At 41.1% G+C, this 16159-nt stretch overlaps 2 protein-coding genes across 4 annotated transcripts; both read right to left on the reverse strand.

The window, feature by feature from the left end:
- Positions 1–189: 189 nt before the first annotated feature.
- LOC115664997 (serine/threonine-protein kinase 1) lies at positions 190–10058 on the reverse strand. Of its 2 annotated transcripts, none has more exons than XM_030586978.2 (18): positions 9178–10058; positions 8946–9034; positions 8741–8848; positions 8482–8589; positions 8074–8164; positions 7105–7157; positions 5777–5839; positions 5269–5313; positions 4832–4867; positions 4180–4235; positions 3548–3629; positions 2869–2994; positions 2644–2794; positions 1692–1842; positions 1207–1414; positions 792–992; positions 578–663; positions 190–467 (listed from the first exon to the last, which is right to left on the reverse strand). In XM_030586978.2, the coding sequence occupies exons 1-18, from the start codon at positions 9956–9958 to the stop codon at positions 368–370; spliced, it is 2535 nt and encodes an 844-aa protein (XP_030442838.1). In that variant the 5' UTR covers positions 9959–10058; the 3' UTR covers positions 190–367. The 2 variants fall into 2 exon arrangements, with proteins under 2 accessions (XP_030442838.1, XP_030442770.1); XM_030586910.2 differs by having other exon boundaries at positions 1207–1426; positions 9178–10057.
- Positions 10059–10905: 847 nt separating this feature from the next.
- LOC115676364 (putative methylesterase 11, chloroplastic) lies at positions 10906–14567 on the reverse strand. Of its 2 annotated transcripts, XM_030599290.2 has the most exons (5): positions 13806–14448; positions 12495–12731; positions 12239–12382; positions 11745–11876; positions 10906–11478 (listed from the first exon to the last, which is right to left on the reverse strand). In XM_030599290.2, the coding sequence occupies exons 1-5, from the start codon at positions 14373–14375 to the stop codon at positions 11206–11208; spliced, it is 1356 nt and encodes a 451-aa protein (XP_030455150.1). In that variant the 5' UTR covers positions 14376–14448; the 3' UTR covers positions 10906–11205. The 2 variants fall into 2 exon arrangements, with proteins under 2 accessions (XP_030455150.1, XP_056161580.1); XM_056305605.1 differs by lacking the exon at positions 12239–12382 and having other exon boundaries at positions 13806–14567.
- Positions 14568–16159: the final 1592 nt, after the last annotated feature.

Below are 16159 nucleotides of genomic sequence, written 5' to 3' on the forward strand. Positions count from 1 at the left end.
GGATGCATACGGCCCTAAAATCAGCCGTGACAGCGATCACATTATTTGTTGGATCTTGGCAAGGTCTGTATGTGGAGGATTGTTCTTGTTCAGATTTTAGAATTCCTGCTACCACAGTCCATTCCTTGCAAATATTCCAGTACTAAATGGGGTATGCTCAGTGGTTGTGTTGATCCAAGATGTGCTTCGGGCAGAAAAACTATTGCGCTTCATTTCGGGCAGGACACCAGCTCACCAGAGGTTGGCCAAAGTCGTCTTCTCGGTGCTCTCAAAACTCTACCCACATGAAAATTAAGAGAAGGACGAAGAAAAGAACGGCAATGAACAAAAACAACAAACAACTATGTACACTTTCTTGATGCATTATCTACAAACGGAGTATAGTGCGAAGCGTGTCCGAGAGATTTTGAATAGTCTGTTGTGCTTGCTCTGCTTGCAGTTCCTGGAGGGGCATCTCTTCATGACACCTGAGAATCAAGAGAGGAACGAGCGAACGAGCTGACCGGTTTAGACACAAGGAGAGAGAAGCAAATGAGGTACAAGAAACACTGGAAGCACATAGCCAACATGATCGTACATTTTGTGGTAGGCTAAAGCTTGGGCCAAATTCAGCAGTGTGGAGCTCGAAGTGAGTCTTCGATAAACACTCGGAGGAAGAGGCATCTGTCGCATATCCAAGTGAAAGTTCCTCGAATTAATAATTTGACAAGCAAACACAAGCACTGTGCAGAATGATGAATGCCCATGCATGAGTGTTGAGAGAGAGAGAGAGAGAGAGAGAGAGAGAGCACCTCATTTTGCCCCCTTCGGCCCTTCTTTATCTGTCCATCACCAGCAAAAAGCTCTTGCAATGTTTCTGTAGTTATGCTGCCACTATTATCTCTTTGTGCACTGCCAAGAACATTATCGGACAAGAGAGCAATAGGAGAAATATCGGTTGCCCTCAAGAAAGGAATTGGCACAGTGTTACCAGCTGCATATATGGACCAAAGCTGCAAGATAAACAGAACTCATGTGAGAAGGCCAACAAGTAGCATTCGTTCTAAGAAGCTTGCCTTAAGCACACACGCTAAACCCTGAAAGAACCAAAAGAGAATAATGATTAGGAGAATCTGCCAATGCATTTCCCCATAGTATCAATAAGAGAGGCAAGTACAGGGAAAAGCTTGATAATTGCGTTTCTATTATGACCATACGGGGGCATACCTTATCCTGTAATGCAAAAGCTTTTTTACTGATGGTTTCATTTTTTAAAAGGCTGTTGTTCACATCATTGCCGCTTCCAACTTGTGTTTGGCTCTCTGCCATTTTCACATTTTGCTCAGGAGAGCCAAATAATGGTGAAGCTGCTTCAAGGCTGTGCGCATTTTGATGTAGTTCTCCAACTGAAGTACTATTTGCAGCAACACCAACACTATTATCCACCCTGACAAAAATATCTCATCAATCCCTTGGATGATACAAAAATGAGGAAAGAGAAAATATTCAAGAAATATATAGATGCATAAGGATGAGGAGATCTGGCAAATTTGAAAGTGCAGGTTATCTTGAAAAACAAGCCTTCTTAAACAGAAAGGGATGAGTCATCAGTCACAAGAATTGGAAGAGATTCATCGTGCATAAACAAAAGCATCGTCCACAAACAGATAACAAGATTGTTTAGTCTATTCCACAGAAAAAAAACCAAGCACCTGAAATGAGCCGATTTGCTGCCATCTTGGGGCAATGAAGGGCTATCTACATGCGACACTGCGGGCAACTGCTCGGCATTTGAAGTCTCTGTTGATGAAATTGTCTTGTCAATCTTCTCCCCATCATGAACTATGACAGTCCCGAAATCACCTGTTCAACACCAGCTTTATGTGAGAAGAGTCTTCTTAAAGACAGCACCCCCAAAAAAAATTCAACATCATCTTTGTGGCATCGTACTACGAATGATGGATGCAATATTCTCTACTATAACAACTTTAGGCAACACACTAGTGTATAAGACAAGTCCCAAATTAATATCTGACAATAACTTGTAATTCGCATAATTGAGTGAGTGTAACTGTCAACTAAATAAAAATCCATACATAAAACTCCATACCTAACAAGGACGTCTCACAGATTGATTAAGCAGTTTTGACATTAATAGATTGAACTACAGAAATCTTTTCATAAAGAAAAAAAGGGGAAAAAAGAATTATTGTTGGAGAACATCTTCAGATGACAACTTATTGACACCACTCATACTAACTAGGTATGCATGAAAGATCTCTTTCCCAAATGCGTAAACAACGAGTAAGGAAATAAGGCAACAAGTACATTTAGCTTCATCAATGTTGCCTCTTAATACAGAAGAAATGTCAAATGGTTAAGATTGCTATCACTTGCCTCTTCATTAAGAGAGAGAAGAGATAAATAAGCTATCCATGCAGTGACTTTCTCAAACAAATTTGGATGTGGATAAACCAGTGCAACAGCAAGTTCGTCATTATGAACCATGCCATCTACAGGTCATGGAAATATCCACTATGCACCAAAAGGGTAATATTGCTGCAGCTATCTGACATAAGAACATCCAATTCCAGGATGCATTATTCATGAATTCTAATTTTTAAAGATAGAGGACTATTCATGGTGAAATAAGCCAGTGCTAACCTTCTTTGGTTTCTCCCAAGCTACCCAATGCTGGCTGCTTCTTAATAGTGCTACTCGCCAATATCTCATTTGTTACTTTTGGTCCAACAATGTGAGGTTTGGAAGGAACGGTATCGCCATAGTCCTCATTAACTTGTGGACCTTCAGGTACCTGTTATGTGGAAATATGTAAATAACAAAAGATGCAGTGATTTATGCAGGAAAAAGGAGTAAAATTATTCATACACCATCCACGGACAAAATTGGAGCAACACTTTGTGCTTGTTCCATCAAGGCCCTGCTTTTCCTTGCTTCTTCAAGCTTTGGCAACATTGCAGAAGCTCCACATTGGCATTTTTCAATGAATTTGTGCTAAATTTCATCACGATACAATAACCTCCAGTTAAGGTCAATAATGGATCCACACCAGATAGATCAAAAGAAAAGATACCGGAAAGAAAGGGACTATAGAAGAAAAACTATACCACCAAAAGAGAACAGGGAACTAAAACGTATTATCCAAGGTCGACGTGTAAAATAATTTCTGGAGAGGACCCTACATTCGGTGTAAACTCCAAAAATATTATACTAAAAACACATGGTATTACCAGAAAAATTTCCATTATAGAGCATCTTCACCCAGCTTAATCTAATTACTCAGAAAGAGGTTGATATCTTTGGAGCACGTGAGGCTCGGATAAACTCACCAGGTAAATAAGCATCTAAGAAAATCAGTATCTTAAAAAGCCATATGAAACTCCAGAGATTACTATAAGAAACTAAACAAGAACCATTGTCACGGTTTCAAAGATGAAATGGTTTTCGGCCAGTATACTAATTTCAAATGTTCAGGTGATATCCATGTTGCACTTACGCTCTTATTAAACAGGGAATGAAATGCGCGGATATAAGTTTTAGCGGATACCTTTAGCATCTCAGATGCAGTAGGGCGCAAACGCGGTTCTTTTGTAAGGGACTTCGCAACAAAATCATGGAAAACAAGGGACCTAAAGCATACAATAAGCAGAGATCAGACCAACAAATTTCCAATTCAAGCTCAAGCAATCTTCAAAACAGTTGCTATGGACTATATTATTGCACAAAGTCACCAGTATAAGGTGTAAACAGGTATCAAATGCTTAATGTTCCATAATCTGTTTGCATATATAAGGTGTAAATAGGTATCAAATGCTTAATGTTCCGTAATCTGTTTGGATAAGTCATTTTCTTTAGTATAGCAGAGAAAACTCAGTTACAAGTATAGCTGTAAGCATGAAAAGAAGGGAATTATATGCCAATATATAAGGGTGCATAAATGGCTTGAAAACTAAATCTGCCCTCACAAGAGGCCCTCATAGCTCATATAATTATATATTAGAAAGTTGAAACATTATGGTGCACCAATCAGACAAGACGGAAATTAAGAGAGAGTTTTCAGGCAAGTCATCCAAGATAGTATATGATATAACCACAGTGATACACAGAGTAAAAATTTGAAAGGACAGCCAGAGCGTCCAGCAAACATTCACAGAGTGTTAGGGGAGTCTTGGTACAAACCATTTTTCTTTGTCCTCAAGCATTGGAGCTGGTTCAATTGATATCATAAATAATACCTGTTAGAGAAAAAACTTGTATAATATATAAAGCACACAAAAAAAAATCAAAACCAACAAGACAAAGGAACTATAAAATACGAAAGGAAAAGATGCATCATTCATTTGTTCCTAATAGGTCACTCGATAGTCATAATAAACATCTAACATGCACAGGCCGCCACAAATACATACATTGCTAAATGCTAAAGCATGAATCAGACTGGACAGAATTGCAAAAATTGCATGAGCCAATGATGCTATGCTACTTCAAACAAAGTCCGGGTGGGTGACAGGCCTCACGTGGTCCGACTGGTAGTAACTAAAATGTTTGTTAGAAACTTCTCTTAACCACATGATTTTTGAAAGTAGGTAGGTATGAGAAAGAACAATGCGGCATACATACATAACTTTGTGCAAATCTAGGATCCTATACAAATGCAAATACTTCCAAAGATGGTACAGCAGAGTGCCATGTATCAATATGTCAGTTCTTTCAACAATTCAGCATTTCAATATATCCGCGCTACTTAAGAGTTGCATGACATTATCAAACAATGAGCCATATTAAAAAAAATAGCAGCTAAATTTTGATTGCATTAAATTTACCAACTTACCCTCATGGGATGGACTGATGCTCTAGGAGGAAGTCCCTGAAAATTCAACAGAATAGCAGATTACATGATTTTCTGGTGTTACTGCTTATTCATGTTCAATTCCAAAACTTTTTGAGGTAGATCAATAATTCTGACTCAAAATAGCCTAAGAAGGCCCAATATCAAAGTCAATCTGATGAAAGTCAAATGTACACTTGGTTCGGACAAAAAGAAAATTGTACGCTTCCAAAAGAGATGAGCAGGTGCACAACACAAGATTTTGCTTTGCAATTATTAAAAGTCAGCATTTTAGCTTTAATTAGTTATCAAGCTCTTTCGCTACTCCTCCTCTCTATCTAGTAACAGTTGCAGCTTGAGCTGGACCAGAACCAAAAAAAGAAGATGTACACGTTGCCCATGCTCATTGACAATAAGACTCAAATTCTAAATTTGTGTACCTCTGCCATTTCAATTGCAGACACACCAAGAGCCCAGACATCCACCTGAAGAAATAAACATACAATTACATTAAGATGTAAGTGCAATCAGCAATCTAGTTTAGTATATGTCCATATCATCTTCTGGAAAGTAAAACAATGAGGCTTCTAGTCAGTATGCCAAGTGTTTGTCACTGTCTTTTTCTCCCTTGTTTATTGCTAAGGTACATATAGAAGAAAAATTCCCTCCATCTAGTGCAAAGTAGGATTGAGGTTCTAGTATACACTATAAAAGGCAAATTACATGACTGACAACAATTCCATGCGAAAATACTCGACAGGCATTCTAGGCATTCAGAGGACTAAATACTTGTGACCTCTTACATCTATATTGAACCATGTGAAGAGTGAACTTGCAAATCTTGCAAACCAATACAGTTCTAATTTGCAAACACGAGGCAAGAAAGCACAAAGGCAAAAAATTGCTCAAATGAAAAGAATCGCCCAGATCAATAAGCAGATAAGATACCTTTCCATCATAGCGGTTTTCTTGAATAACTTCTGGAGCCATCCAGTGTGGAGTTCCAATAAACTGCATTATTATATATAGTCAAGTAAGATTGTGGCCTCATCCATAAGAAATACAAACAATATAACCAATGTGGTCTCACAATTGTTGCCACGAGAACCAACATCTAAGCAGCAACTCACTCAGCAAAATGGAGGGAAAATGTTAAGAAACAGCATGTGGTGAAAAGTGAGTACATAATTGAAGAGTGCTATCCGCACACAGATGAGGTATTGCACGAGATCTTTTATTGTGAGTAATCACATTACAAAAGCAAATTTATGATATGAGAACTTTAGGAGAAAAGGTATCATTAGGAAACATAGATGGTGATGAAGACTACATGCTCACCAGTCAGAGACTTAAAGTTGATTCCTCAAGGTGTATTATTACCTTTTCTTTAGTTCAGCTCCTAAGCTACGTGACATGCAATAACTTTCAATTTGTTAACCAGCCAAACACCACTCCAAGGGGAATAATAGAAAATGATTTTATTAGAGGTCCTTGTCAATATCTAAGACTTAACTTCCTCCTAAACAAAAACTTCTTCAACCACAGTCCTTCAGATCACAGCAGCTTGATATACTATGATGAGAGTTTTCATCTGAAACGCCAATGGAAAGGTTTTGCTTTGCGGTGGAAGAACAGACATTTCTCTCTATATCCCCCGCATAAATGTTTTCAGAAATTTCAGCTAATCTTTGTACATGGAGCTTATATTTGCTTGGCTCATTAAACATTCAGCATGATCCGCTGACCAAATGGCTCCCAAACAAACTCAATCGGAAACATTTTTGATAAACAACTCATTTCATTTTAAAACAATAAACAACTCACTTAAAGGTCACCTGGAAATGTTAATGATAGAGTACATACACAAAATCCAATCTACCAACAAACAGCATCCACTTATCAGTCCACAAAAACGCATAGTAACAGAAAAGCCCTAGTAAGTATGTTCTCCCTCTCATTTTAAAAGCTAAAACAAACCGAGTTTCAAATTAAACTGCCAAAAAGCATCCCAGAAAATAGTATTATTTCAAGACCTGCAGATTGGTAGAGTGGTCTTATGATGTCCTCGATGAAAATGGAAACTCTTGATGTATCAAGTGGTGAATATCTCCAGGTATTCCAGCTTATATACACATCTTTTGAAATGTCCAAACTTTTAAAGCATATACATGTTTGTATGATTCAGATCTCTATCAAACTTAAGATAAATCTGTAAAAACCCAAATTACAATGCTCGAAATTTTCTTTGCAACAGGAAGACAGAAGAAGAGTTTTACCGTGTTACGCTTGGACATGGTCCTGGTAAGTTGCGCAGCTACCCCAAAATCACCTGCTCATTTCATAAAAATAATACGAATTAGTGTCCAGATGATGCATTTTACATCAAAAGAATGAGACACTCACACTGTTGAAGCTAACATACATCAGAGATCGGTATCCTATTAGTCTTAAAAGTCCTACCGATTCCATTTTCTCATAAGGAAAATTATCTATAGGTAGCTCAACTAATGTAGGTATCATGCACATGCTTCCCTCTATTTTTGAAGTAAGGAATCGTTTATGAAAAAATTACGTAGTACAACTGTATAGTGAGGAGCGAAATATATGGTCTTTTTTCTTCTTTATATTCAATTGTTATTCAGATTTCATTAATTTAAGAAGTTTGTTATTCAGAAAATTGACACCACCCCCACCCCCCAAAATTGTTTTAGCTCCATTATGAGGACTTGCACCAAATTGGAATGTCTCTCATAACCGACATTCTAGATTCATAGTGTTACATATTTAATAAAAAGCAATAGAAAACGAGGATCTACGAATTCTTCTCCTTAATGCTATGTTTGGGATGAGGGGTGAGGGAAATTAGGGGACAAAATATGTCTTACTCACAGAACTTTTGAAATTTTCGCCATTTTCCACCCAAACTTTCATTCCCCCCATTTTCCTTCATTTTCCAAACACAGCATAAAAGAATTTGTTACTGTTGTCATATCTAAACTTTAAATCGCCAGATACATGAAGTGAGGACTTTGACACCGAATTCATGAAATAAGATCATACAATGTTCTCTTAATGTGAGAATTGTGGAACCACTGTGTGGCTCTCTGATATGCAAGCTCTTATAGTATCACACTTATCTCATAATCACCTCTCATCATCACCCAAATTTTAGTTTTTAGGATACCATGTTGAAGAGAAAAACTGTTGATTGAACTTGCAGCTGCAAAAATATCAAACTTACTTACCCAGCTTGACTTCCCCTTGTTCAGTCAACAAAATATTTCCCCCTTTAATATCTCTATGGACCTTGAAAATTGAATGCAGATAAGAGAGGCCCTAAACAAGGATAAGAAAAGTGTAAGTGCAGATGAAACTATGTTTGAGATTCAGAAGATTGGCTAGTGGCTGGCGAATGTGAGAGCATTACTCATGTACATGCTCTATAACCTCACAATTTTTAACAATAACATGCATCCATACACAAATGAGATGCACTGGTTCACTAGTAGATGAGATAACCTTGTCAAAATTGACTAAAGATGGTTAAAGTGAGCATCTATAACAAACTCTAGAAGAGAATAGTGCATATCTATGATCAGGCTCACTCATTTTCACTATGTCAAATACTGACACTGGTGCCTGCCAACCATTACCTTCAAAGCTTCCCTGCAGATATATGCTATCTGATACTCCTCTAGAGGCTTTTCAGTGACATTCATTAGGTCAGCGACACTTCCACCCCCGCAATACTCCATGACTATCTGTGACAAAATCAAGACGAGTGAACCCCAATGACCATGACCTCGTTAATAAATTAATAACATAATTTTACAAGAGATTTAAAAACTTATCCAGAAGAAAATAAGCTGGACCATGAGACATGATTGCAAAAGATCAATATGATTTCCCTACCCAAAGATACTCCTCCCCCTGGTAGCTTCCAAGGTAACGCACAACATTGGGATGATTACACTGCTGCAACATCTCAATCTCGCCTCGAATTTCCTCGTATCCCTCCTCCTGTGCAACGAAACCAGCTGCTCTACTTAAAACAACTCAATCCAATTCAAATGCAATCACAAACTCAACAAACTACATAAGAAAAGCTGGAACACACCCCTTCACACAATGATATCACTTTGATGGCGACAAGTTCAGACGTTCTTCTATCTCTGGCCTTATAAACAGCACCATATGAACCTTTTCCTGCCAAACCCAAACGCCATCCTCACTCAACACAAAAACCAAAGCACAACAGCCAAGCAAGCAATTGCAATTTGAATTCCACCAAATGCACTAGTTTTAAGTAAATTCTAACTCAGACATGCAATACACAAAGTAAATCTTACCTAGCTCACTAAGCAAATCATACTTAGAAGTAGGATCCTCTCTCGTGATGCTCTCTGGCATCGAACTCGAAGAGATCTTACTGGCGGGCCTCGCCCCTTCATCCCCCTGCGAAGAAGAGGATCCACTTCCCTTCCTCTGCTGTTTACCTCCAAATCCCCCCTCTCCAACGGCCTGCATGCTCGCCACGGCCCTCCCCATGGTTGAATCCTTAAAACTACCAGCACCACCACCGCTACCGCTACCACCACCACCAGTCCTCCTCACCACCGTCCCGCTGACGGACTCCCTATCGTTCGTTTTCACCACGAACGTCGAGAAATCGCCGCCATTGTCGTCCTCGTCGTCATCCTCGAAAGTCTCGATCCTCTTCTTCAAGCTGCTATTGTGGAAATCCGAGTAATCCAAGCCCCCGCCCTTCACCGAGGCCGGCAACGGAGAAGAATAGGAAGAATACGAGGAGGGGGAAGCTTTGCTGCTCCGGTTGCGGCTGGTTTTGACGATCATGGTGCCGAAGTCCTCGGGGTCGTTGTCGTAGTCGATCGAGGCTCCGCCGCCGAAGTCCTTGGGGAGGCGTTTGAGGAGCGGAGGCAAGGAGGAGTCGTCCTCCTCCTCCTCCTCTTCTCCTCCTTCTCCGCCGCCGGCGTCGTTCTTGTAGACCATCGTGGCGTATATGTCGTCGCCCTCTCGTTGCTTCTCTTCGTCGGAGTCGGAGTTATGGTGGATGACGACGGTGGAGTAGAGCTCGGATCTCGTCGGAGGCGGGCGGTTCCTGCGATCCATGACGCCGGGCGGGGGAGTAGGAGTGAGGAGTACGGAGCCGAAGAATGAGGCAGAGATTTGGCCGAGCTCGCGGGACGCGACGATGAAGACCCGACCCGACCCGACCCGAATTCCGAGCTCCGACGAGTCCAACTGGACGTGCCGTGCTGTGATGATGCTGATGGATAGGCCCGGAAATGCGATGGGCCTCGCCCGATGGGCTCCATCGGTTCGGACCGGATCCTAGCGTGACCCGAGCGTAAACAGTCCATGAATTTTGGTCCGATATGGAATATGGCCCATGAACTTTTAATCTATTCAATATATTCATTGAATTTTACTTCGATGTGCAATGTAGTCCATGAACTTTTAATTTGTTTAATACCGTCCCTGAACTTTTTGTACAAGTTTGCTTTAGTCCATTAACTATATGAAAATGTTCAACGTAACCATTCCATTAATTCAAGTTCAGAGACTATATTGAACATTTTCATAGAGTTCAGGGATTACAATGAACATGTACCAAAAGTTCAGAGATTGTATTGAACAAATTAAAAGTTCAGAGACTACATTGCACATTTGACCAAAATTTAGGAACTATTTATGTCATTATCCCTTTTTTCTACATCGATTCCGAAATGATAATTTGAAGCCAATGTTATTCATCTATCTTTGTCATAATGGGTTACGAGTTACATCATTCATGACAAGCAGCAGAGATTAGCATACACAAGAAAGAAATTGCATTAGAGGATTCGATCCCGTAGACTTATATTCCAGTTCTTTAACTCCGAACCAATGTACCCGTGAAGTTTCCTTCGGAACTCCAAGAGGCTAGCGAGAAGTTTGTGATGTAGTAAACCAAGGATCATTGGTTAAATAATTTGGCTATCCGTTTGTTTTTCTCTCCGTTGATTTTGTAGTCCGCCGGGTTGGTGACTGTAAAAACAGAGCAGAACTAAAAGCACTTGCAGACATGCCGAGGATCTGATTCAGGAGAAACTGATCAAGTCTTGGAGCTTTGACCATTTTCAGTTTTTACAAATGCAATGTACAATCAAAGCATTCAGGGAGACCTGAAGACGCCACATTTCACCACATTACACCTAAGACCATGGAACAGCAGGATGTGATGTGACGCAAATGCGATGCGTGGAAGCTAGTGGGACCTCTTCCTTGGCTAATAAGGAGCTCCTTCCTCCATCGAAATGTTTTAGTCATCCGCAGATGAAGACTTCTTGTGTAACCAGAAAATTTGGGATTTGCTTTCAGGAATTTTTTGAGATCTCTGTCAGAAACCTGTGCAGGGCTTGGGGCTTTGAGAAAAATGGAGAATGATCAGAGCCTTTGAGATGGAAAACCTTTTCAGGAGGATTAGACTTTATCATGGTCTCCTGCAAGGAAGCAGGTATAGCATAATCTTCCTGGGTTTCTATGTAAAATCGACGAACAGATCCGTAGTTTGCATCTGACAAAGTGAGTTTTTCCAGGATTGGTGCAAAAGGTATTGCCCTCATCGACACTGAGGCTAATGCAACATCCTGAGACAGGAAAGAATATTTATGTTAGACAGGATAGTGTCAGAGTTCAATAGCAGAAGATATTTTGCAATTCTTTCTCTGCATTCTCATGAACTGAAAACTGGCAAGATATCCCTTGTTTATGGTAACAACGCATAAATGACCCTTCAAGGGCTTTTAGGAAGTAGAATGGAATTCAAAAGCAACAGATTTCTGTCTAACAGCATTTCAGGAGTCATGGTAGGGCTGTTTTGCATCACTGTATTTTACATTCTCTAAGTATGTACCTTTGCAGGACTTTGATTGAATAACAAGTCTTCCAACAATGCTTTGTCCAGATCGATAGCAGTCGGAGGTTGATCCTTTCCATTTCCATATAAGAATATCTGGGCTTGTCGCATCAGATCACTTGGACCTTCCTGCAGAAAAGATAAATATCAGTGATGGCACAAGCCACGGATAAACCTCCTGCGTCATTTATTATTTTTCAAACTTGATAAGAGTGTCATTTGGAGCCTCTAGATTCAGCTCATCAAAATTGTTGTAAGTTGCCCTAATGTTTTATGTAACTTGTCTACGAGAGAAGCCCATGCTGAATTCAGAGGGACTAAGTTCAGATATAAAGTGCTGCACAGGCGTCTTCATGGGTTACAAAGATGGTGAGGGTTTCGTCACTTGTCTCCACTAATTCCTCATCCTCATCAATTTCTTTTTCTGTCTGTCTCTATTTCTTTCCTCTCAAGGGTCTAGTAAAAGTAGCAAGCATTCCAAGGAATTTAACCTGTAAAGAGAACATATCAAGGACGCTTTGGCCATTCTTCAACATTGCTGCTGCAAGAAAAACAGCTTTTGCTATCTTATGAGGATACAACTCCATCAGATATGAGACACAAGCACCACCAAAATCATGTCCCACCAAGATCACCTGCATTTGTTTTGGATAATAAGTGAACCAAATGACAGTTGGCCGAAGATGAATGACAAACAAAAGAGGAAAGAAGATTAATCAAATTGATAAATCAAGAGAGTGAAAGTACCTTCTCTTCATCTCCTAACTTGTCAATTATGTCGATCAATGGTTTCACGTATTCTGCCATACTGTTAATGTTGTTTGTATCAGTTGATTGAATTCCTGAACCCATTAAGTCGACTGCATCCACCTTAAATCCTCCTCGGCGTAGGAGTGTAATCGTTTTATACCAGCACCATGCGCCATACCCTCCCCCGTGAACAAGAACAAAATGGCTGGTTTCCACACCAACAGCCTCCAAAGCCTAAGAAATAAATAAAAATAAATCACTGTATAAAAAAAGAGGATATGAGAGATAAATTAAAGCATTTGCATGTGCTTGTCACATTAGAAAACCAGCCTTAAATCCGTATTTATTAAGAGGCTGTATCTAATCAATGGAGCTACAGGTTCTGGATAAACCCAAAAAAAAGCATTAGTTATCATTAGTTGGACCACTGTCCCTAAATCCTCCCACATGTTTGATTAATGCACATTAAACTTACAAAAGATTAACTATACATCATGGTTTTTGCAGCCACCAATCAGCAATCCATATATTGTTACCAGAACAAGGGTCGGTCTCGCTTTTAGGGAGGAGAACCTCCCCACGGTTAGCGCTTAGTTAACCCATTTATAAGCCGATTCTTATGCTAAATCATTCAGAGTTACCAAGACGGAAAAGACCCAGGTCGCAATTTTGATCAATGGACGCATGCCTGCCTATGCCAAATAGAAGAAGTTACTAGATTACATCATATTAAAAGACTGGAAGAGGACTTGAATAGGAATGAACCCACCCATCTCTGTCTCTTCTGGTCAAGTTAATACTGCTCACATGCTCAACAGTGACTGAAACCGCAATTATGTAACGGTGCATATAGAAATTAAGATGTGGGATGTCTGTTTCAGCGTGACTAAGCGCGCGGATTCGTTCAAGCAGAAAGGTCCAGGGGAAAACAGAACTGGAAAGAGACATTTTCTATTGCCAAAAGTCGTTATCTCTACAGTCCTCCTTTGTCCGCTCTATGGAAAGCATCAAAATGTTGACCCGCAACGCAAGATTGGCCGAGCATGCAAGGAAAAGCCAGCAGGAATTGAGAAATTCCAAAGAAGAAGAAGAAGAAGAAACCGATCTCTGAGACTCCACGTTAATGGAAACAGAGAACAAATCTTTGAAACAAGCGTTGCGGAGCAAGTAACTACGCACTGAGTTAACGTGATCGATTCTAGGCAACACCTACATCTACACCTCCCGAGCGAAGTATCAGGTAAAAATCGCACGCAAGGAGACACGAACGTTTCTAGGGGGAGTTATAGCGTCGTCCCTCGATCGTACCTCATCAGCCAGAATTTGCGGCAGCGCCGGGAGAGGGAAGTCGCTGCACGACCGCCTCCGTGAGGTGGAGCTCCTGGCGACACTCTGCTTGACACCACCCTTCCCCGGAACAGAGGGAAACAGAGCCGAAGTGCTCGTGGACCGATTGAACAAGCGAAGAGAATCGCCGTCGTCGTTCCCGCCGCCGCCGCTGCCGCTCCGGTACTGCTTCAGGAGCATGACCGCCGCGATCGCCTGCTCGCGGATCAGGGCGTCGCTGTAGGTCTCCGCTGCTGCCGCCGCCGCCGCCGCCTCCATCTTCTTCTTATTCTTCCTGCTCGAGGCCGAGCCGGGCAGCGACGAGGCGGCTCTCCCGGCGGTTGACGACGACGACGACGGGGCCGGCGGAGGCGAGCGGGGCGGGCTCGCGGTGCCGGAGGACTTCGCGGCGATCTTGGGAGAGAAGCACGCGAGGGAGTTTCCCATGGTTTCGGCGGATGGAGAGTCCAAGGTCGCGGCTCCGAGGCTTCGGTTGGAGGAGAACGTGTCGGAGGTTACGTTGGTGGTGGTGTCGTCGTTTTGAAAGTGCATGCGACGACATAAAGAAAGAACCAAGGCTAGAGGAGAGAGAAAACTCTTTTTTCTTTTTTTTTTTCGCGAGGAAAAATAATATTAAAATATACGAGAGATAGAATCAATCACGATAAAATAAAATAAAAATCAATTGTCCTGCCCTTCACAAATCTCCAAACTCCATCACCCGGGCACCTCCATCGCCGATCTCCCCACCGACCCACCACCGACCCCGCTTCCCGACCGACAACCCCCCCTCCCTCCCTCGACCACCGGCTCTGTCGGGCCGCGCAATATGTATCTCCGGTTCCGACCCTGATTCCACCTCCGCCGCTCTTCTTCTTCTTCTTCTTCCCGATTCTCGAAGGAAAACCATGGATGAAAATAGTAATTGGTGTCGGTGTGCAAAGTGGTACGTAGAGCCAAAGTTTGGGTTTAAAGATGCGATTTTGAAAATAGGGATACGAAAGTGATCGTGGGAGAAAATGAGTATGTTTTTGATATACATGAAATTTTTGCTTTGGGTCAATCTCATCACTTTTTGGAAACGTAATCGATTCAATATCGTAAAATTGAGTTTAGTTGGACAATATTTTTATATTTAGGTGAAATTATATTGGGTACGGTTTTTCCTTGTCTTTTCCAAGTATATCATCACAGCAAGACAATACGCATGTCGAAATCAAGAAATGGGGAGATTTAAGCTGGACCCTATGATGAGATCTCCATTTGCCTCGTTCTAATTTGGCTTCTTCTTCTTCTATTTGGTCACATTTGTCATAAAAACAAACTCACATTAAACGGAATTTTACAACACTTGGTCAAAGTGAAGAAAATGGGGAGCCAGCCCACGCCGATGCCGACGACCGTTGTACGTCAATGCTGACCAGGGAATCCGCCACCCTATACGGCCCGCTTTTCATTAAGGAGCAATCGGTATCGGCGACTAATCTTTTTTCCCGCCGTTGTTATGGTATCTCAAACCCGCTATCAAGATGTCTGAATCGAGTTGTATATGTTTTTCCATTTGAACAAGGCCGTTACTGCTGAACCGGATTTATACAGCATGGATCAACTTTGATACTTCCCTCCCGGCTAGCCATCAAGAACATCCACGTAAAACTTAGGAGACTCCAAAAGGACTAGTGATTGTCACGAAAAAGGGAATTAAATCGAGATTTTCCACAAGCCTAGTCGATAATTAAACATTTTAAGACTCGCCCTATAGACTAATTTACGTTAAATCAAACCCAAATTGAGCGTAAATAGCCAATCTTAGTTGATCAAATCAATGGAGATGGGCCAATAGAACTAACTAATTACATTTTCGCTGGAGGATAAACCTATATTAAACGACTTTATGCTAGTCTTTAAAGCTCAAGGTCGAGTGAAACGAGTATCCAATGATCGAGCATGCCTCGAGCGTACAAAAGGTAAAACATAATTCAATCAGACTTGAGCGAGAGTTCCGAAAGTTATACAACATTTAGGAAGAATATGGTGTATATATCTATCGGATAGGCACCACATACCCACACGATCAGGCGAACCGATTTTTCCTATATGCATGAGAATGTGACTAGTACGACTCTCGGGATTAATCTGAACGGGACACGTCGCGATTCGAATGGCAAAATTTGTGTCATCCAAATCAAGGACTCAATCTCTCAAACTATTTAGGGTCCAGAAACGAGCATGTAAAAACAAGGGAAGTGAAGTGAACTATCTTCCTTTGGTAGTCGAACATCGAGCCCTCACAAGACGAGACTTCATTTTGACTCGAGAATTTGTGAGCTTGAAGA

Source organism: Syzygium oleosum, unplaced genomic scaffold (assembly GCF_021117445.2).
Source record: "Syzygium oleosum isolate NSW1041296 unplaced genomic scaffold, Sole_v2.1 Sole_v2.02, whole genome shotgun sequence".
Lineage (NCBI taxonomy): Eukaryota > Viridiplantae > Streptophyta > Magnoliopsida > Myrtales > Myrtaceae > Syzygium > Syzygium oleosum.

What these genes read in the sequence shown, in the direction of transcription:
- LOC115664997 (XM_030586910.2), bottom strand. Translation starts at nt 9,958, where the DNA reads ATGGATCGCAGGAACCGCCCGCCTCCGACGAGATCCGAGCTCTACTCC. An exon ending in CTGCATCTGAGATGCTAAAG is followed by an intron (nt 2,995 to 3,547) that starts GTATCCGCTAAA and finishes GATGAAATTTAG; the next exon opens with CACAAATTCATTGAAAAATG. An exon ending in CAATTTTGTCCGTGGATGGT is followed by an intron (nt 2,795 to 2,868) that starts GTATGAATAATT and finishes TCCACATAACAG; the next exon opens with GTACCTGAAGGTCCACAAGT.
- LOC115676364 (XM_030599290.2), bottom strand. Translation starts at nt 14,375, where the DNA reads ATGCACTTTCAAAACGACGACACCACCACCAACGTAACCTCCGACACG. An exon ending in CGCAAATTCTGGCTGATGAG is followed by an intron (nt 12,732 to 13,805) that starts GTACGATCGAGG and finishes TTTATTTCTTAG; the next exon opens with GCTTTGGAGGCTGTTGGTGT. An exon ending in AGTTAGGAGATGAAGAGAAG is followed by an intron (nt 12,383 to 12,494) that starts GTACTTTCACTC and finishes AAACAAATGCAG; the next exon opens with GTGATCTTGGTGGGACATGA.